A 21,723-nucleotide genomic window follows, 5' to 3' on the forward strand; every position below is an offset into this window, starting at 1 on the left:
TGTTTTGTTCACGTCACATGCAGTGCACATGCAGTGGGCCAGCTAAATGATGGGTCATCAGCACATTTGTCACAGACATCTTTAAGATGCCTTGTAGCTTTATTTTTTTTCTTCCAAATTTTGAAAAAGATTTTTATCGAGACGAGCTATTTTTTTTTCTCTCCTCTCCAATAAAAGCAAACCAGTACCCTTGTTTACATTGCTTCAAATCCAACATAACACTGAAAATCTATTATGATAACTCGCTCCTGACAGAGAATAATATTGCACTTAAACACCACCCGCCTCTCACAGTAATGTATAAGAACGCCTTTGCTTTCACACAAACGTAGTTCACTCTTTTACATGACCATTGGTAAGAAAGTCTCTTTACAAAAAAAAAAAAGGTGGCGGGGAAATGGGTATTCAAAAGGTAGTATTCTACACTTGTACAAAGAAGTGCTCTCCAGCCCCCAAAAAATAAAAACAAAAATCACCCATCTAATGCTCGTCCTCATTTTCTTGGCCTGATCCTTCGGAGCGGTCACCTTCGAGACGATCTGGAAAAAGGTTCTCAAATTGGGGGATCTGAAGGTAAAAAAGTTGACAAGAGCATGTGCAAAAGGTGTACCTGATCTGATGTGATTGAGGGATGCCAGCATTCGCAGCATGAAGGAGGCAGGCACTGTGATTGTGTTCCTCGTCTCCTCCAGCATCAGCTCATTCCGCGTTATCACCTGCCAGATGGACAAAAAAACATCTTAAAGGAAAATATTATAAAAACTAGCCTTTCTAATGGCTTGTATACAAATAATAATAAATAAATAATTGGGTCTCTGGAGTGCCTGCTCCCACATCAAGTTTAAATGATCATACCTCATCAGCAAGAACACTGTTGAAAGATGCCGACTGCTCCAACGGTGACCAGATCTTGATGTCATAGTCGATGCCGGATGAGGCCAGAACTGGATGGCAAAGGGGAAACAATGAGTGTGGTGGAGTGAAAGGTCGCCGATAAAGTGGGGGCGGTTTCAAGGGGGACTCACTGGGATCGAAGGGGTGTGGCTGCAGGCAGTTGACCACATGGTTGTCGGCCTCCAGCAGCATGAGGTGCTCGGCGGTGTGCCGATCCCAGATGAAGATGTGGCCACAGTCGGAGCCGCTCATCACAAACTTGTTGCCCCAGAAGCAGGACTCCTTTATCTGGTTGGTACAAGAAAAGCAAACATTTGCTTAGTAGACAAAAACGATTAGAACTCAAAAAGTGTGTCATGTGTGTTGTTTTCGATAGAACTTGCCCTCATTACAGTCATGGGCGAGCTGGAAGCAATGCCAGCTGACTATGGGACTGAGACAGGCGTGGGTACACTGTGGATTTGTCACCAGACACTCGCAGGCCACATATTTTCACATCTATGGGCAAAAATTAACTCAATTTTGCTTTAGTTTTAATGTACGCTAATTTGTGTGTCTGAATGCTTGTTTGTCAATATATGCCTTGCGATTGACTGGTGAGCAGTCCAGGGTCTCTCACCTAAAGCCAGCTGGGTTAGGAGAAGCACTATATAAAATGAAGGCCGAAAGCCGTCAAGCTGTGTACCATAGTGCGAGAGTTGCGGTGGCCCTTGTACACCATTTTGACCGAAGGCCTCCTGATGTTCTGCGTCTCGCTCTCTTCCATCTCCCTTCTCTCTTTCCTCCTGCGAAACAACTCCTGGATGCGAGCCGCTGCTGAGCGTCTGAAACACGAGGACACCGTGTGACTCAACACGCAAGCTGCTTTTTTATTAACCTCATGCTTCTGATTTAGAACTGGCTCAAGCTTGTAACAGGCAAAAACAAAACAAAAAAACAGTCACTGGAACTCAAGCTGAATAAATCATCCTGTGTCATATTTGTAGCAAGTGGCACCTCAAGGGGTCGCTGTAGTCCTTTAACCAAATTAGGTTTAAACAATAGCAGGTGTGTGTGTGTGTGTGTGGTGAAAACGCCAGAATCAGTGGAGTACCAGAGTGATTGCTGGGCTCGTGCGTATGTATGTGCTCACCAAGAGTGAAATTGTTGGTGAGTGATTTTTAGACTGTTTTGAGCTTTGATGTTTTGTGTGTGACGCAGATAGCAATTATGTGTTAGTTTTAATAACTTTTTGTATGACAGGACTACATGAGGCTTTGGTGCCAAGGACTTACCCGACGCAAGAATTGCCGTTCAGGTGTTTGTAAAGCAGAACTGTGTGTGTGGCGCTTACGACGCATGGGTAGAACTTTTTATTGTTTTACATGCTTTTCAGTGTTGATTAAATTACGTTTTTTAAAACAGTTTATGATTGCAAATACTCTAATTTTGTCCGTTTTTTTACAGTTATTTTCTGCTGCTACCTGCTGTCGTTTTAGATCGATTATAGGCTGCCTTTTCATTTTATCCGCCCTACCGTTGACCTGTCTAGTTGGGCTGGCAGAATTGTGAAGGGTGGGCTAACTTATTTTTGTTATTGTATTGTTATTTTCAGGTCACTTCCTTTAACATTACTGATGCCCGATTGGCCACAGTGGGGCTTTGCTGTTTGCAATGTCGGGTGCCATTTCAGGTGTTTTTTTTTTTTTTTTTTTTGGTGCTGTGTTTTGTGCTAGAGTATCACACTTTTTTTTAATATACCGGAGTGCTGTGAAATGTAATGTGGATTTGCGGGTTTTTCCGCCACGTGCGTATTTAGTTTAAACCCAGGTGAAGGCTCACTGTCCATGTTCGAGCCACGCAGTACACAACTTGAAGGGAAAGTGCCTTTTTACATGCCAAATTGTTACAAATAAATTATGTGACTTTATATCGGGCTCCTGATCTTTGTATAAAGCACAGCACTACATATTGTTTTAGTATCTACACATACATTGACACAATATGTCTGCCTAGTGGTAGGTAGGCACTATGACCAAATATGGTCTTGGTCTTTACTTGTATAGCGCTTTTGCACCCGTTCAGTGCAGCATCAGGAACATCTGGGGTTTCAGTATCCTGCTTAAGGACACTTCGACATGGTCACAAGGGCGTGTGATCGAACCTCCAACCTCTGGGTTGAGTGACGTCTACTCTTCCACTGAGCCATGCCGCCCCAATATGATGTAAACAACCGTTAACATGTTTTATTACACATAGTACATTTGGTGTAAGTTTTTTTTTTAATGTGAAGTGATCCGAATGGAAACGGATAAATACCAATATGCAACACTTTACAAACATATTTTCAAACGATCACTTCAACAACATTCCATGAAAATCACAATGTCCCATTGCCAGTGAGCTATTTTAAAAACAGGCCTCTGGGCTACTCATGTGGTCCTTGGGGGCTACCTGATGTGTCTGTGGGTACCATGGCCAAGTTATTCTCATCCATCATTTGTATGAGTCCGACTCGGTGCATCACACACTCAGTGGAGTCAGTATCCACATGCACAACAGTTAGTTTTCTGTGTGTGTGCGTTAGTTGTCCTCATGACACACACCGTTACCTGATCATTCTATCTCCTACTGCAGATCCTCTGGAATTTACTCTAAAATATGCAGTATGACAATCAATGATAAAAGTTGACAAATTCGAAACGGCACCATGTAGAGATCATGAGAGTCTGCCTGTGTAACGTACCTCTGACCCTGTCCTCTAAACCTGGTTGACGGGATGAGGATGGGGTCGTCGTCGCTGTCGTCAGAGTCCTGGTTCGCCCTTGCGGGTTGGCTCTGGCCCTCATCTACGGCAGCAACCACATCCGGCCCCTCCTCCCCTGGGGGCTCCTGTCTCCGGCAGTCCCCCGAAGTGTCCTCCGGCGGGTCAGCAGGACTCCTTTTCGTGGTGTTCCCCTCAGAGGAGCCTTCCGATAGGCCTTTGTCGGCCTGTGTGTTGCGAGCACTGGAACAGGAGGCGTCACAGGGAGGATCTGTTCCACTCTGCTGCCCTAAAGAGTCAAATGTAGATGAGGGGAAAAGATTCATATCTCTGTTAAAATAAAAAAACATCTAGGCAGATGAAGCACTTTTTGGCATTGGTCAAACATGTAGGAAGAAGCTAAAGAAAAAAAGATTATAACACAATGACAGTACAGTTGATGCACCTTATTGGGAAGGACCTAAAAAATATATGTCGATTTTCCATCAATCTGATCGGCTATATTGGAAAAGCCGATAGTTTTTGTAATAGTGTAACATCTTAATTGATGACCCCATTTATCAGAGCCGCAAAATAAGACATTACAGCCACAATGTTTCCCACAGAAATGTTTGTGGTGGGTCACCAACATTAGATTTTGGCGGCACCTGTGAATATGTAACCATTGTATAAAAGTTTTTTTTTTGCTATGCAGTGATTCTACTCTGCTGTTTGTTTGCGTCTGCTAATCCAGTAATTTTTAACCATAGGGCTGCGGCCCAACTTTGCCAGACATAAGCGCCAACGAGGGGGCCGCACAAAAGATTTTCACATTTTCACCTTTGGGCTGCAAGGGCACCATATATTATCAAGTCAGTACATCAGAGTTGTTGATTTATTGAGATTCTCAGTCACAATAATAGCTTTCTGCCACTAGGTGGTGATAAGACACAAGTTGGTTATTTACTTTTACATAGTAAGTTGGGGGGGGGGGGGCTAACAGTGAAAATCAGGGACAAGTATTTAAAAAGAAAAATCAAAGGTTATGACAAACCTCACCAAAAGAAAACAATTTCCATCTTTTTTTCCAGAGGTAAAGTCCAATTATTATTTATTTTGATTTATGAATACAAACATAAAAGTCAACAGAATATAATATGTACAGGAATACGTGAATGGGCCCGAGGCCACTTTGTACGAGAAAAAATTGGGCTCCGAGGTAAAAAAAAATGTTAAGAACTGCTGTGCTAATTGATAGCCGTACCACTTTCCTTTCAGGTACACTGCAAAGTACATGTACATGAAATGAATGAAGAATTAAAAGTGTCATTTTATAAGTTTGACAATCAGCCTTTGTGGTATCAGAGGCATTGACAGCTCAAACATTATTATTCCCCAAAGAATCACAAATTAATTTTTACATTTGCGATTTGTTTTGAGTGTCAAACTTTTTACTGGACAAAATCAGGTAAAAATAACCATTTTTCAAGTGAAGGTTTTTTGCCTTGGAAGAGGTCTGTGTTTTGTCAGTGCTCATGTTTTCTTAGATTATACTTGACCATTGATATGTTAACATTTGATGGTAAAGACATAACTCACGTTGCTCCAGCACAGGGTTCTCTGTGGATACACTCTGTCGGCTCTGCACTGTGTCAGATGCTTTGGGACCGCCGCTGCCCTGAGAGGTGGATGTGCTGCTGCTCCTGAAGAAGAAAAAACATTTCACAACATAACTGTTTTATGCACTGTTTATGGACAAAAACGTCTTCCATGGGCTTACCATTCATCAGTGAAGTCCAGCTTGATGGTGCTGGCGGTAGTTCCCTCCGAGCTGTAGTGCAAGCTGAGCACCGGTTCCGCCGCACTGGATCGGCTGGTGCTGGAAGTGGAGGTGGAAGGAGGGCTGCATTTTGCTGGCAGACGAGCATCATCAGATAGTGGAACAGATACGCCTCCTGTGAGGTGAGTGCGCACACGCAACGTACCAACAGGAAGAATCAGCAAAACAAATAAATAAATAAATCAATTCATAGATATATTGTTCACTTACAGATACTGAAGAGATAACTTGTCATGAACCAAAACATTAGCACATACAGATGCCAGTAAAGCGTCTACATGTCTTAAATGAGGCCCCTGTGCAGAGTGTTCCCTCACTATAACGCGGTTCACTTTTAGCGGTCTTGCAGATTTTTTTGTGTGCAAATTTGCATGCATTTTTTTTTTTATAAAATTCATGAAGGTTTGGACATTGAGAAAATGTTTAAACGAGTGAAATGTGAGAAAACGTAAATGCCTCAGTGAGAAAAGGGTATAAACTGTGTGGTAAAGGGGTTTTAGAGCCTTAAAACATGTATAATAAATGTAAAACATAAAAGACAACTACTTCGCGGATTTCATTTATTGCAGGAAATTTTTGGAACCGAACCCCAGCAAAAAACAAGGGAACACTGTATTAAAGATGACGTTAAACGACAATTGGCGTTGCAGTGGACCACATGATCACTCCATGTTGTGTGTCCATGTTTATGTCAGCGGGAAGAGCAACACAACTTATTTGTCCCTACTCAGTCTTGCTGTTTCTTGGCAGTTGTCCAAAATAGTTCTTTGTATTTTGTCGAGACCTTCATTTTCCATCAACAAATTGTAATTCAGTGAAACCCCACAATCCACAGATTCATCTATTCATGGTTTTTCTGTGCAACCTGTCCTGATCTAATTGCAGAAAAACTCACATTCACATATTTTTGTCCTCTTTCTATAACACTATAAAATGCCACAAGATGGCACCAAAGCCACGGCTAATAGGAAAGTAGTAATTGGTGTCACGAAAGTACTTTTGACATGACAACTCATTTGAGAGACGAAAGGCCTCGATACATCAATCAGACTTCAGAAGTCAGGAAGAAGCCGGCCATCGGTATGTGCTGTCTGAATAATGTATAAATCAATGTCGTAACGTTGGATCCCATTGGATAGCGTCTCCGGGGTGTCTTTGGCGGATTCAACATGTTAAATAGGTGGCTGTTAGCTCGCGAATCCGCACTGGGGCTAGAACAGGAAGTGACACTTAAGTGATGCTCATTATTTGCAGTAGTTGTTTGCAGTGATGTATTATACTTGCGCATGTTTCTCTTGCTTTAGTTTTGTAGGAAAACAAAGCCTACCAAAAGTTAGCGCCAATCTCTGAAGCATTCATGTTTTATAAAAAATTTATATCAATCTCATTAGAAGACAGGAGTGGGAACGTGTGGTTTCAAGACACACCCTGCTGCTCATCCAGAGTCATGGATCCCAGCTGTTTGTTAACCACCGATGAAGGAGAATCTGCAACACAAAAATAAAACAAGCTGTAAATAAAATAAAGATAAGCACCACCTGCAGGCCAAACATTGGAATTGCACAGTCACAATGCACAGTCAATGAATAAAAGCAATCGATTCATTGCATTCAGACGATGTCTCCTAAATTAAACAAGAGAAAAAAATGCGGTCTATTAGAAATTAGTTGTTGCACAACACCACCAACAAACCTTGACTGATATAACTGGCTGTGAAGAACATTAATATAGCATCTTTAATTCATACTTGGCAATGCAGTAAATGCTGCTCCTCCTTCCCTTACACATGATGCCAGACATGCGGTCAGCACAACAGCAAAGGTAAATTATTGGAGAAGGAACTTCAAACCGTTGTAAAATATATGAACTGCCAGTAAAGCAAATAGTCTACTCTGTACATGCTGGGGCCACTCTAACAGGGTTAGGGCAGCAAGTGAAACTGCGGTGATGCAGCATGTTACAAGAGGCGCTACAGAAAGGCTTTAATAATCGCCTTTCACACAGCGTGTTCAGGAGGGTATTTTTTCCAAGTTACACAACCAGACTGTCCTGCAAATATTGTACCCTTTGAATCTGTGGTCATGTCTGAGCCACGTGTCAAACATGAGAATGCGGGAAAGGCAGGGCAGGGAATGTTGTAATGTATTTGCTCTCCTCTTAGCCATGTTTGTTCTGTATAAATTACAGAGACAACACAATTTTCCATTTTCAAAGGAAGTACCAGGGCCGTAAAGTCGGGATGCCACCTGCGTGTTAGATATCCCATAATGTCAGCACTGGGGTGTGCTGTTTTGTTTAAAGCAATTGTCATTGTCTATGCTGTATTTTAGCACTGACACATTTGATTGAGTATGTCCTAACACTATGTGAAAGCAATATTAGTTACCCTTGCTGGGTTTTTGTTTTGGCTCTGATGCACAAAGTTTGCAGTAACGTTGCATAAAAGATTTTTCTGCCCTCTTGCACAACTTAAGGGGTGACCAAGTTGTCCCGCCAACGGGCCTCCTTTTTGTACAATATTAGAGTCATACTGTAAATGGTATATCCCATAATGGCGGGACATGGGTGTGAAGTTCCACACACTCTTTGACCGTCCTGTTATGGTGAATGAATGAAATTGATATCTACGTAAAAGAGGCTAGTGGCATGTTAATAAGCACATGGTGGTATTTCTGTGAATGGAGGGGTGATCACAGTGGGATTAGTGGTCATTGTGGAGCCTAACTGGCTTTACATAAGCATGTCAAGGGTAAGATGGCAAGGAGAGGAGGGGGCGGGGGGCAGGCAAAAAAGAAAAAAAAAGACACAAAGGGGGGTTGGGGTGAGGGTAACCTGAATGGGGTTGCGTCTCAGGAGCAGCAGTGGCTTCCAGTCTTTCTGGGGGTGCAGAGGAAGAGGAGGAGGAGGAGGCAGAAGAAGGGGCCGCTCGCCGCCCCTGTCCTGGGGGGTCGGCCAGGCGAAGTAACCTCTGCAAACGCCTACACACTAAACTTATGGGCAGCCGATGAGGGCCGTACTCTGACGGAGGGGCGGAGGGAGAAAGGGTGGATATTATGGAGGGGAGGAGAGGAAGTGGAGGACATGATGCTGAAGGAGAGGAACTGCTGCTTGCGAAGAAAGGCTACACGCGCCCACACCCATGTAGACTACTCAAACATTAAAAAGAGACATATGATATTTTTCTACAAATTAAGACAGTTATCCTGTGTTTCAATGCTTCATCAAACTATTTTTTATAGTCATGAGAGGGGCCAACATCAAAATGTCAACTTTGCACACCGTTTAAAGGTACATTTTCTGGCATCGATGGTATTTTAGCTATCTAATTTCACCCATATGGCCAGTTAGCACTCTCAACTATGAACAATCAAAGAGTATTTCTTCTATAAAATGTCACATTTTATAATATACACGCCAGGGGGACACTTACCGGACAGCGCCGTCTCCGACACGGCGGGTGCCGTGGTCCCTGCAGTGGGAGTCGTCTGTCTCTGCAACCCTGAGGATGACTCTGCTGACCTCTCGACTAATGATGTGCCGGAAGAGGGAAGTACGGTAGCAGCTGCTGCTGATGCGGACGAGGAAGAGGACACAGCAGGACTGGTTCGCACATCCGCTGCATCGGTTGTTGCAGGCCTCTGGGGGGCGCTGGTCCCCTGGTTGGAGGCACCTACAGCGGCAGCGGGAATATTGGGGCGAACAGCCGTTCCTGGAATTAAGACGATTACAAATAATACATATTAGACACCTAATAAACAATTCTTATTTAAAATATGTCTATTAAAAAAAAAAAAAAAGTTACACCTCGGGGTCGCGACTGAGGGCGAGTTCCTCTACTGCTCTGAGCCTCACTGGCTTCCTCAAACCAGCGTGACAACATGTCCGACATCCTCTGCATAAGAGACACATTGGGGCTCTGCTCCCCTGGAAGAGAAAAATAGAAAGAGTAACAACTATAGCATGTGTTTATTTTCTGCATCATTAAGGGGCGCAACATGACAAACACGACTAAGAATAAAGGACGTGACAAGTTGATGAAAGAAGTTCGGGTTACATATAACACACCAACACATGCATAAATATCAGGAGTTGATGAGATGTACTGTCACTGGACACAACATGAGATACACTTGCACAATCTAATGAGATCCAACAAATGACGATGAAAAGATTGTCGTATTCACAGATGACCACAAATTAATGTATCCTGCCATGCATCTTCCAACTGCTTATAAAACTGCATGCAAGTTGTTCAAAGGAAAAAAACAGCTTCCAAAATAATGTAAGCTCTATTGCAACTGTTCACTGACGGGAATGACATAAGGCCATGTGAAGTGAGGATTGGGACACCATTTTGGGGTTATGTTGAGCTCTCAAGTACTGTTACAACTTATAAACACGGAAACTTTAAACCAAATAAAACTGTGACCTCCTCCCACATTCCAAAAACATGAATGCCAAGTCAGAATGCTTAATTCATTCTAGCACTCTAAATTGTCCATAGGTGTGAATGTGAGTGTTAAGTTTTTATCTATTCTATACTTATGTGCCCCGTGATTGACTGTTGACCAGTCTACAGTGTACCCCATCCGTCTCTTGCTCAAACTCCGCTGAGATACATTAGACTCCAGCTCAGCCCTGACACTAATGACAACAAGGAAAATTGTGACCTGTCCACAAGAAAATCTCTGTGGATGTTATAAATGAAGCGATGCAATTGTTTTAAATACAGCCACTCAGGTTCCACACACGAAAACAGAATTGTTTACCCCGCTACCCCACCTTCATGAGCTGCGCCATAGTGAACGGCAAGCGCTCCTGTGAGGGAGAATAACTACCCAAATACAAAATGTATTTTCCCGAGGTGGGGCTGGCAAAAAGGTGACATTACTGTACAGCAAATGTTAGGTAGCAAAGCTAATGAAATGAGCCATCTAGATTGGCTGTAAACAATGAAGGGCATCTTTAAATGTTTTTTGTGTCATGAAAAACTACTTTGGTGGGGTTTTCCTCTCCCATTTAGGCTTAACTAAATTGCATTAGTGTTGCCTCCTGTGAAACAAATTTATCTGCTTTTAAAACACACACAGGCAGCCACAAAATATTGAGTGCCTAAACTCTTGATATGGAAAAAAACACAATTTAAATTAATTTCTGTACTTTGTATAAGTGTAGTCAATGAGTGTATTATGTTTGTATGAGCTTATTCTGACTTGTTGGAATATCGGCCAAGTGGAGATGAATTTGCAGGCGTCATGTTGTTGGCGGTCAACCGTGATATACTTACCATCCCTCTCCCTCTCGCTCTCGGGACGAGCTCGGGGTCCGGTGTCTGACCAGTCACCTCGCAGACGGAGGCGCTTCACTGGCGGCTGCCTCAGCTGTGGAAACGCACGCGCACGCGCACCCGCACGCACACGCACACGCACTGAGATTAGCAGTTTGTCAATCAAAGCGTGTTCAAAAATAGCTGCGCTGCCAAAGCCAAACACTGCACATCTCAGTCAGTTTGCCCTTCTCTCACGGCACACCACCGACGTTGCCTTCACTTTCCATTACCCTTCGGCCCCTCCACCCCCTCCACCCTTTCCCATGCTGTCTCCCTCCATCTCGGCAAGGGACAAAAATAGAAGACAGAGGTCTTAAAGAGTATCACCCACTTGAAAGAGGAAGTCTGAGGTGGTAACAAGTGGAGTGACGTGCACACTCAATCAGAGGAAGTAGAGCTGCAGGTGGAGGGGGGGGGGAGACCCACCGCCCACCACAAACAGAACATCCACTTGAACTATTTGAGGCGAGTGGGAACACAGTGTGCATGGGTTGCTGTATTTGGAAAGGAATGTTGGGTTGCATCTCGCCACAGCTGAAATCACGAGGCTTTGAAACACTGGCACCATGATGGAGCACATTTAAGACGCAATTCCTCGGACGGATCCCCTTTCCAAACTAAGCGCTCCCATGTCATGACCTCCACGGTTGAGTGTAGGAAAAACACTGCAACAGTGGTTCAAATAAGAGCATGCCTGTTTCTTTTCTCCTCACTTAAATTTTCTGGCTGATTTGCTCCATTTGCCACGCTGCAACAGTCGATCTACCTTACGGTTTGAACTAGAGCAGGGAGGGTCAAACTTACGGCCCGCGGGCCGGATCAGGCCCACAAAGGGGTTTAATGCGAACCGCAAGACGATTTTGTAAAGTAAACTTTTTTTTGTATGTATGTATGTATTCATTGTATGTCGGACCAATTAAGCAGCTGGCCACAATCAAAACATATACATTTGTAATTTCACAAGCAGTCAGATAAGCAATGCAACTTGTACACAGGATCGTCCTGAATGTCATGTATTTTACACACAACCTGAAGTCACGGTTTGTTTAAAAAATATATATATATTTTTTTAAATCATAGAACGACAAACGTGTTAAATATGACACAAATTCAATTACTGGGAGCACAAATATTATATAATAATTTGTGTTATTTTTTTGAACAATATTATTACAGTTGAGCTTCGTAATTTAGGGCCGGCCCACAAATAGCCAAAATATGCATATAATTGACGGCTATTGTTTTTAGGTTAAATACCATTTCTTTTACCGATCTGGCCCACTTAGTAATATATTTTCCTCCATGCGGCCCCTGAGCTAATACGAGTTTGACACCCCAGCACTAGAGGGTCATCTCAAGCCACATCGTTATTGTTTGGTAAAGCCGCTACTTTTCCATGTTGCAAAACCTGACAACTAATTATTGCAACTAAATTTCTTTTCATTCCCGCAAAAATAGTTTCCTCCACTTTCTGCTCTTTGTCAAGGTCTAACGAATGATCTTCAAATATATCAACTTACTCCTGAAGTCTCTTGCTTTGGTTCTCATTTTGGTGATTAACATAATAAAGGGGCCCTATTTTTCCGTTGGAGGAAAAAAGTTTGGACACCCCTGCGTAAACTTTTTTTCACTATCTTAGTTTTCTCCATTTTTGGGGGGGCAAGCCTGGCAAGACATCAGTGGTTAGTGGTCTGCCGGCCGAGAGAAGGCAAGGTTAGCTTGCGCGAGCTAGCTCGCACTGAGATCTCTGTCGTACTTGCCTCCTCTCTCCTTTCCTCCGAGGGGCCCTTCAGCTCTCGGGCTTGGTCGTCTTTGGGGTCAAACAGGTAGATGTAGTCGGATGAATAGCTGACCAGCACCTCCTGGCCATCCTCACTGTAGCATAGCGACGTCACGCGACACGACTTGTTGGACAGATGAGCGGGCACGAACCTCACGCACATGCCCGTCGTCCCGCGGCCCATGTAGTTACCTAGGAAAGGGATCCATAGCTTTATCAGTCGCGAACCCAGAGCCAGCTGGGGCAGTCTGATAGAAACATGTTTCCACATCCTTGATTTATGTTAAAGAATAAGGATATCATTATTACCGCAGTCTGTCATTGGGAATTACAAGTATAAATCGAAAGGCGACATATGATTATTTTCCCTGCAAGTGCAGTGCGGACTTACCTGTGGCCCTGGTGCCCAGCATGCGTCTGTCATAGATGCGCACGGAGCTGTCCGAGCAGCCCACCGCCAGGTAGTAGGGCATAAGCGGGGAGATCGAGATGGACGTTGCCGCTCTCCGGCAATTAATCAGGATGTCCTGTCAAACATATAATCATATATATAAAAAAATATATATATATAAAAAAAAAAGGAGAGCAATGATGATGACATGTCAAATGAACAATACTGAGCTCTCCAGGCAAAAAAATAATAATTAAAAATAATAATAATAATAAGATGTCCTGTCAAACAGCAAAGTGACACACAAAAAGCAAAGATATTTAGGTCAGTCTCTGTGGTTCTTTTTCTTCTACTTTTCTTTGGGTTGTCTCAGCGTTTGATTCTCAGTTTTGCTATTTCATGTGTTAAAACAAGGGGCAAAAAGCCATTTTTGACTGCGACGCAAAACCACTTATTTTGAGCCTTGAAACTAATTGCCGAATTTCACACACACACACTGCACAAAAAGTTCTTGTATTGGATACAATTTCATTGCGCATGTGTGCTTCATGAACTGCCCAGTGAGTGTAATGCAATCTCGAAAAACACCGAATCAGGTGCAAGAAGTGATGTTTGTGAATGAAACTTGACTTGATGGAGCAGGATTGTTACGTCCACTCAAGTTAATTGCTGGTTCAATAAAACACAAAAAGGTTTTTTTTTCTGTTGAACAGCAAACACAGCACAAACATGTCACCACCGTACATCTTTGCAGTCCTCTTTCGTGCAGCTGGTTTTCATGCGGAGGTCGAACCATCGCACAGTGCCATCCTCCCCGCATGATAGGAAGGTGTAGGGGTCGTTTGGTACAGTCATAATCTGGGCGACACAGCCAACGACCAAATTAGGAGAACATTGTCAACACAGGGATTTGTGACGTGTTTTTGTCTAACCTCATAGGCGGTGCCGTAATGGCAGGTAAACTGACACTGTCTGTTGAACTCGGCACTCTTTTCCGTGTGGGTGTAGTAAAGGATTCCGTCCCCGGAGCAGGAGATGATCTCCTGGTCGTTTGTGTGGGGCATGAACTTTGCGCTGAAAATATTGGCCCGGTGGCCGGACCGTATTGACTTTTTGACCTGAGGAAGTCATGCAGAAACAAGATGGCGCTAAAAAAGTGGGAACAGTTAGTTTCATCATAGGTTGCAATTAACGATTATTTCAATGGATTCATTTGAAAAAGTGTTGATTTCCATCCCTTGAATCAAAAACAGGACATAATTTCAAACTGACAGTGCAAAGTAAAAGCAGATGCCTGCCAATGTCTTATTTTGTAAAAACACAACGATATCAGTCTGATTTCATGGAGGACTTAAGATATCTGAGAATATTTACTGTTCCGAGGCTGAAATCTCTAGAATTTTGATCATTTTAAAATCAATTGTTTTCCAAACAATTGATTATCAAAATATCAAATCATTTGCTAATCAATGAGTTGTCAATCTTTGCATCTCTGGTTTCATCACAGTTGAATGGCTCTCAAGTTGTACAATTCAGAATTTCACACAAAGCTTTGCATTTTGACCTTTCCATACAGCATGCGTGACATCACACCAGACGTTAGTGCGCCTTGAAAGAATGTCGTTCAGTGAGGCTTAAAGGACTCAATCTTTGTGAGCTTTTTCTTTCTTGCAAAATGTTTTTGTGGAGACATACAATTCTGAATTTGACCAAACCGTGTCGTTAAAATCCATCCATCCAGCCCTTATCCGAACCACTTATCCTCACAAAGGTCACTGGCATGCGGGAGTCTTTCTCAACATTCAATAGGAAGTAGTCAAGGTACACCTGAACTGGTTGGCAGCCAATCGCAGGGCACAGACCAACAATCATCCACACTCACAATTACAGCTAGGGACAATTCAGTCAGTGTGTTCAATTAACCTACCAGGCATGTCTTTGGAATGTGCGAGTAAACCGAAGTACCGGGAGAAAACATGCAAACGCCAAACAGCAAGTCCAGGGGCCAGATTTGAACCAAGGACCTCTGCTCTGTGAGGCAGAACGTGCTAACCATCCATCATCTGAACCTCTTTAAAATCCACTTCAAAATGTGACTTTTGACGCTCTGTTGGTCATTTCAGTACTTTTTCTAGTGCTTTTTAGCAAAGCGCATTCCATGAAGTTATAAGATGCATCATTTTACCAAAAGTCAAATAAGTCACACAAAACTTGGCCATTTGAAGTTTCGACGTGCCACTTTTACAGGCCAAACCTCAATAAAATGAGCATGAAAAAAAGAATGAAATACATGTTTTGTTTGGCATTTTGTTTGGTTGTGTGTGGAATGCAGCACTTTTTCTATTCAAATGTTGAAAAACGACATGCATGAAGCACACGTGAGAAACTAATGGGTGTCATGAACCAGTAGTCAAACAGCTATAATTCCAGACATATTTACATTTGTAAATGTTTATTATGTTCTGTCCCATTTAAAAAAAAATAAACAAATGAAAAAACAAAACAAAAAGACATGCATTACACTTAGTGTTGTTTAGTAAAACAGTGGTATCGGCATTGGCGAGTACTAACAAGTAACATGCCGATACCGTTATTTCTGAAGTTAATATAGGACTTTGAATGCAGCATCTTGCGTCTTGTTCGTGCACGGCATTCACTGATTGTGACGTTTTCAAGATATCCTATTGGCCCCTTGAATGCTATGAACCAATGGCAGGGCAGCGTTTTCATGTTGAAACCCTAGGTATCGGTACAATATCGGTATGGTATCGGCTGACACGGCAAAACTGGGTTTCTGGGAATCGGGGACCAAGCACGGTAACACGGTATCGGAACAACACTAATTACACCTATGCATTATGTTATTTACAAGATAGTGATCAATATTAAGTGCGTACTTTTTTTTTTTTTTTCTACATTGTTGAAGACATTATTTCAACTTTCTTTATTTGCCATTTGAAAATGTTCAATACAGACCTTTTTGTTGTACGGGTTGGTAATGGCCAGGTAGGTATCATCTGAACCTGACAAGATGTATTCCCCCGTATCGTTCCACGATATCGTGTTGACCTGAAGGGGGCGAAAGAGAAAGCACACATGAAAAGAAATGCTGTGTGAAAGCAGAAGTGGATTAATTATTATTTCTCAAATATGAATACCTCTCTCAGTCTCGTGACATGTTATTGAATACAACTCTTATTTTGGATCTCAGTAAATTGCGCATACAGAGTGTGTAATAGGGGTTCAACGACTTCATATTTTTGCAGTTGAAGGCGCTGAGGTGATAACAGTCGAGTCAATGTCAATAAATCAAGGATATCACACTGATATTTATTTTTCTGTTGTCAACTCTGTGTGTGCGCGTTTGCCTCCTAAGGTTCTCACAAATCCACAAAGTTATTTGTTTATGTCTCTGGGTTTGTGCTTGGCAGAGGTAATGAAAAGAAAAAGCACAAGTTATGATGTGCAAGCCAACTTCAGCTGCAGTTGTTTGAGTGTTTTGTGACACAGTTTGACATGTGACTCATCTGTCAGTTCGGGTTTCTCGGGGCCTGAACTCAACATGGCAGGTACTCACACAGCCATCGTGCACGTTCAGCGTTGCTTCTAGTTTCAGCCGCTGAACAAACTCTCTTCTACCTGGAGATACATTCAAAGAAAGAGAATCTTTTAGGACACAAAGTTGGTCATTTTGCCACGAGACAAGCACAGTTGCTCTCCTTCAAAGTGTAGTTAGTGTGTTAGACCAAGCAATCCCGTACGTAAGCGCTGTGCACGTCCCAGGACCAATTTCGCTATATAAGGTATTTTTATATTAAAAGTGTGCTTCATTTTTTGGGAATGGATTTGATGATATTCACAAGTCTCAGGAAAACTCCACGCTCCATGATTTACAGCCAGCCTCAGACATCAATGAGTCATGCCCGGGAGAATCCGCATAGCTGAAAGGTGTGCAAGTCAAGCATGTAAAAAAATAAAATAAAATATATATTTTTAAGACTTATGAATTATGATTGGTTGTGATTCAATTCCATAAAAAATATTAAATCCTATGACATCGATAATAAATAGAAATACAAAAATGCATGGTTTGTCTCATCACATTGTTTTAGCAAGAAAACATCTGGAAAAAAATGTGCACATACTTTCTTTGTGCATATGGAGTATAAAAGTGATATATAAAAATATGAATAATAAAATACATGACCATTGTGTATAAAGACCCAAAAACTCAAGTGAATCATGAAAACCCACGATTTACTGCCTCTGTCAGCAAATTCAATATATTGCTTCCTGGGTGATTTCCATGCAGGGTTCTGGTCTGCAGAACATTTGACACTAATTGCCACTCATTCGATTTGAAATGAGTAATGATAGTTACGTAGGGGGTCACTTGCTGTCGTATTCCAACCATCACATGTAAAAGCCACTCTTTTTGACTCATAGCGGTTACAGAGATGCATTTACCTACTGTGTATGGTGGACAGAGCTTAGCAGCAGTATGCAAGCCCAATGATTTGTCTAGTTGTATCGAGTTTTGAGTCGACCAGAGGTTTAGCAATGGGTAGTTATACAAGTTACTTACGTCATTGCAGTTATTTAAATTCTGCTGACAAAATATTGAATTGTAAGGAAATACTACAATGGATTTTTGTATAGACATTTTTACCCACCTCTAAGAGAAGTCTTGCGGCATGGCTATCAAATCGTATTTTATTACAATGCAAACATATCGGCTTATATCTTTGAAGGAAATGCCACATTATTTACTATAGCCGACTGACAAGTTCATTCATATTGTAAAATGACAAGAAAGTGCATCATACCCTCTCAAACTCAGCCGTACCAAATGAAACCAAATCGTAAACAAACTTGATCAAACCAAATCATCACACTTCAAAATAGGGCTGCTCGATTATAAAGAAAATATTAATTTGGTAATAATTGAAATCACGATTAGGACGATCAGATATTTTGGGTACAAAACAAGAAAATGTTTGAATGTAAAAATTATTAATTTAAGACAAATGAAATTCTTTGAAACACTATAAGTATGCAAGTTCCTTTTGGACACACAACAACATTTATTAAATTAGTTATTTTAGAATTTAAAAGAGGTGCAAATGTATAAATTTAAACAACTCAAAATTCTTGTTAATAATCATTTTTTGCATGATTATGCTGATTTGGTAAATTGTAATTGTGGAGTATAATCATTTAAATTGTAACTGAATTTCGATTAATTGCACAGCCCTACTTCAAAAGAAACCACCAATCAATAGTATCACACCCCATTTAGAGACTCTGTACGTATTGAATTGTCTTTTATTGGAGAGATGAACATTGAATACCCCTTGAAAGATGACATTGTTTTGCCAGCATCAGTCAAACCACAATATTCTGATTAGTACTACGCTTGTGGAGCAATAATTAAACAATCATTATCATTCTTATAATCAACCTAAGGCGGCGCCATGATGGACAAAATCATTTTTGCAAAAGAGTTACCAGTCACCGGGACACTCCAAGGCTGACACATTGCAGGGTGAGATGGACTTTGCAGGTGTTATAACACTCATCTGTCCCTATGTGGTCCGTTGTTTTTACACATTATTAACTGTTTTAAAGTGTTGAAAACAGCTTGAGAACAAATGCTCCTGAACAATCCACTGTCTAAGAAGTGTTGTAAAACGATCCCTCTTCGCTCACTCTTAACTAGGGGCGCTCCGATCAGGGTTTTATGCTGCCAATTCCGATAAACTGCAGATCATCCATGAGGGAGACTGGCCGATACGGATACCAATCACAAGCAATAGCTGCACATTTTTCAATTTTAGAACTACTCACTAACTATTATTTTAATAATTGATTAATTGATTTACATGTTTTTTCATATTGCCATCTCTTTATTATACAAAAAGAGGACATTATCTCAAATCAAGAGTACTGTACAGAAAATGCCCAAACAAATTATATGATTCAGTTACTAGTTTGTTCTTTAACGTTAGAAAAATGTTGATGCATGCCATGCATGCATTCGTTTGGTTTGTCACGCATCCATGCAGTGTTAAGGGGGACGGCTTCACTGCGCACAGGCTGGTCTCTCCTTGACTGCAGGCTTAAAGTGCAAGCTGTGCGTGATCGTTTTTAAAATCGGCAACGAAAGGCATTCATCGACAAATTGTATGCCAATCACATACTTTTCCACAAAAATCGGCCGATCACAATCGGTGGTCAATTGATCAGAGAATGACTGAGCTTGACACCTTAAGATTGAGTCTGGATGTTTGTTAAGACAATAACGAGTGAAAAAAAAAATATAGTTTTGGTTAGATTAGATACATTTGCCTGGTTTGTGAACATGGATCACTGTAATGCTTCAGTGAAGAAGCAACAAACTGTCTGCCACAAAAGCGCACACATTAATTTCCTTCTATAACTGCTTAGCCTGCAGATAAATTTGATTTATTACTGCTACAACATAAGCAAGTACACAAAGGAGGATGTGATGTTCTTATTTATTATTTTTTGAATACTTAGAAGATTTAAGTAAAGAGGAGCTGATAAAGAAGATATGCACTCACACAAAAAAAAGTAACAGAGTATTGATATCTTGGGGTTAGTTCCCCCTTAAGGTTAATGTTGTTGCTTAAAACATTAGTTAATAAAGAGTTCATAATGACAGTGTAATAAATTCACTTTGCATTGTTTCATATGACAGGGTTTATGAAATATGATTCACAGGTGGTCCCCCCCCCCCCCCCCCAATTGTTGCAGTTCATAAATTGTTGGTCAACAAGCAGGCATAAAAGGGGAATTATGTTTCATGTGCATGACAATGTTATGGAAAAGGATGATATATTTTCCAAGTGGGGTTGGTTCTGGGGCAGAATCACGTTTCAAATATAAGTCTCGATTTGAGGGGAGGGGGAAAAAAATCTAAGAACCCTCTTCTGCAAATGATTGGAACACAGCCCACAAGTGGTCCCCCTTTACCAGGCTAAAAATAAACAGGGAGGGCTGCTGTTTCTGTTCCTGCTGCTGCAGTGTAACTAAACACAATGAGAGCTTCAAGTGTATCTGTCAAGCTAAATACAGCAGTGACTAAAACTCAGCACCTGCCGCACCTATTCGGGGCTTCAGTCTTACTCTTAAATTAAACCCAATCAGGTGTACACAGCTTGGCGGCACCGCAGAAAGGACGGATAAATAATTCACTTCGTAAGTCAAGTGCAGTGCAATTTTCTCAACAAAATAAACCAGACATGGCAATAATATAAGACTACAAGTGTGAATCTGTCAAATTATTTAGATGTTGGACATGTAGTGTTCTTCTCTGTGGTAAACATTCGGTAGAGGCGCATACAACAAGGGATACATTCTACTACGTTCCAAACACGTTAGCTTTTCTCAATTTGTAATTTTTCTTACCTAAATAATTCGTCCTAATGGTGTTTGGCTCGTTGTATCCGATGAGGCGTTTATTTACATCCCAAACCAGGTTGCCGGAGCAGGACATGTTGACCGAGCGTGGCTTTTAATAAACAACAACATTGAAATTTAAGCTAACCGCCTCAGGGATTTCTTTGGCCATCGGTCCCTGTCAGTCGGGACGATGCTAACGTTAGCTCAAAGGGACAGCGCAGAGTTTCATGGCGGGAAGTGAGAAGAGAAGTTTCCTGATGCCTGACCAGTGACCCGGCAGTCTCGTCTTGCTTGTCCGCCGACAGCTGACGCCTGCTTTCCCTGAACGAGTAAATGTGCGTCCGGCTAGCCTGGCCTGCTTTATTTTGTCTAGCAGGCAGGAGAAAGATCAGCTGTATCCAAAGAACGCGATAAGCAGCGAGATTTAAGATGGAGCAAGAGTGCGCTCGATTTGGGAGTTCGTGCAACTAATTCGGGCGGAACATTAGAGGTGGGTTTTTTTCTTGAACTTTTTGGAAATCGAGCTGCCTATTTTGCATAATTAATATTGTTGGTTTGAACTTGCACTACTTTAATGTGACTTTTGCGATGTATGTTGTTGACTGTGCACGTTGACCAATAAAGCGTTAAAAAAAACTTTTGTGAAATCGAAATATATTAATTATAAAGATTTGCGCACATAACATTATCGCCATTAACTGTCCTCTTTTGGGGTCTTAGTCAATTTGTAAAAGTGTTTGATTTGTTCAAAAAATAATTAAGTTTTGAAATGACGGACAGGTGATGCTAAGTTGTGTCGAACCATTGTGCTATGGGGAGACAATGAAAATAAGCAACATTTATTTTATGAATTAAATTATTATTAACTTATATTTTACTGCAATATTTACACAAATTAATAATTTTTTAAGGCATTTTGCCTAGCTGCTACTTTCTAAATTTATTTTACCTCCATTTGAGAAAAACATCTTTTATGTAACTGCTCCATTAGGTTCTCAAAAATAAAGCGCTCATGAAAAATTAATGTACTGAAAATTGTACTCCCCCCTTACTAACGAGGTATTGACAATTCCAAACATCTGGGGCATTTCTTATATTTCCGCAATACAACGCTTAATTTCCACGGTACAGCCTGGTTTTGTATTGCTTTTGCCTGTGACTAGCATACAAACCAGGCATATTGTTATAGTAGTCAAACAACATTTGATCACATTTTCAAATCAAAATAATCCTTACAAATCAAATTACAGCGACCTAAAGTGCAATGCTTTTCCATGAGCGGAGAGCGAGAGTCCTTTCACTGAGGATAAATGTTGCATTCGGGGAAGTTGGAAATCAGAAT

General features: G+C 41.4%; 1 protein-coding gene and 1 long non-coding RNA gene across 3 annotated transcripts; one reads left to right on the top strand and one right to left on the bottom strand.

The window, feature by feature from the left end:
- Window positions 1–65: 65 nt before the first annotated feature.
- dcaf6 (ddb1 and cul4 associated factor 6) lies at window positions 66–20,832 on the bottom strand. 2 transcript variants are annotated; one of them, XM_077579057.1, is made up of 19 exons: window positions 20,388–20,814; window positions 16,534–16,595; window positions 15,933–16,025; window positions 13,889–14,074; window positions 13,701–13,814; window positions 12,957–13,092; window positions 12,546–12,757; window positions 10,744–10,837; window positions 9,261–9,380; window positions 8,887–9,165; window positions 6,884–6,943; window positions 5,397–5,571; window positions 5,216–5,319; window positions 3,620–3,926; window positions 1,580–1,718; window positions 1,026–1,182; window positions 856–944; window positions 611–716; window positions 66–539 (listed from the first exon to the last, which is right to left on the bottom strand). In XM_077579057.1, exons 1-19 carry the CDS (start codon window positions 20,473–20,475, stop codon window positions 481–483), a joined length of 2,580 nt encoding a protein of 859 aa, XP_077435183.1. In that variant the 5' UTR covers window positions 20,476–20,814; the 3' UTR covers window positions 66–480. The 2 variants fall into 2 exon arrangements, with proteins under 2 accessions (XP_077435183.1, XP_077435184.1); XM_077579058.1 differs by lacking the exons at window positions 66–539; window positions 611–716; window positions 856–944; window positions 1,026–1,182; window positions 1,580–1,718 and adding an exon at window positions 2,876–3,527 and having other exon boundaries at window positions 20,388–20,832.
- Window positions 1,969–2,803, top strand: LOC144060002 (uncharacterized). Its single transcript, XR_013295820.1, has 2 exons — window positions 1,969–2,043; window positions 2,137–2,803. It is a non-coding gene; the product is annotated as an uncharacterized LOC144060002 (long non-coding RNA).
- Window positions 20,833–21,723: the final 891 nt, after the last annotated feature.

This window comes from Vanacampus margaritifer, chromosome 11, assembly GCF_051991255.1.
Source record: "Vanacampus margaritifer isolate UIUO_Vmar chromosome 11, RoL_Vmar_1.0, whole genome shotgun sequence".
In the NCBI taxonomy this organism is placed as follows: Eukaryota; Metazoa; Chordata; class Actinopteri; order Syngnathiformes; family Syngnathidae; genus Vanacampus; species Vanacampus margaritifer.

Excerpts from the sequence above, each read along its gene's own strand:
- dcaf6 (XM_077579057.1), bottom strand. The coding sequence starts at position 20,475 with ATGTCCTGCTCCGGCAACCTGGTTTGGGATGTAAATAAACGCCTCATC. Across the intron at positions 12,758-12,956 it reads GCTGGGCACCAGGGCCACAG|GTAACTACATGGGCCGCGGG; the intron begins GTAAGTCCGCAC and ends TCCCTTTCCTAG. Across the intron at positions 1,719-3,619 it reads TTTAGAGGACAGGGTCAGAG|ACGCTCAGCAGCGGCTCGCA; the intron begins GTACGTTACACA and ends CTCGTGTTTCAG.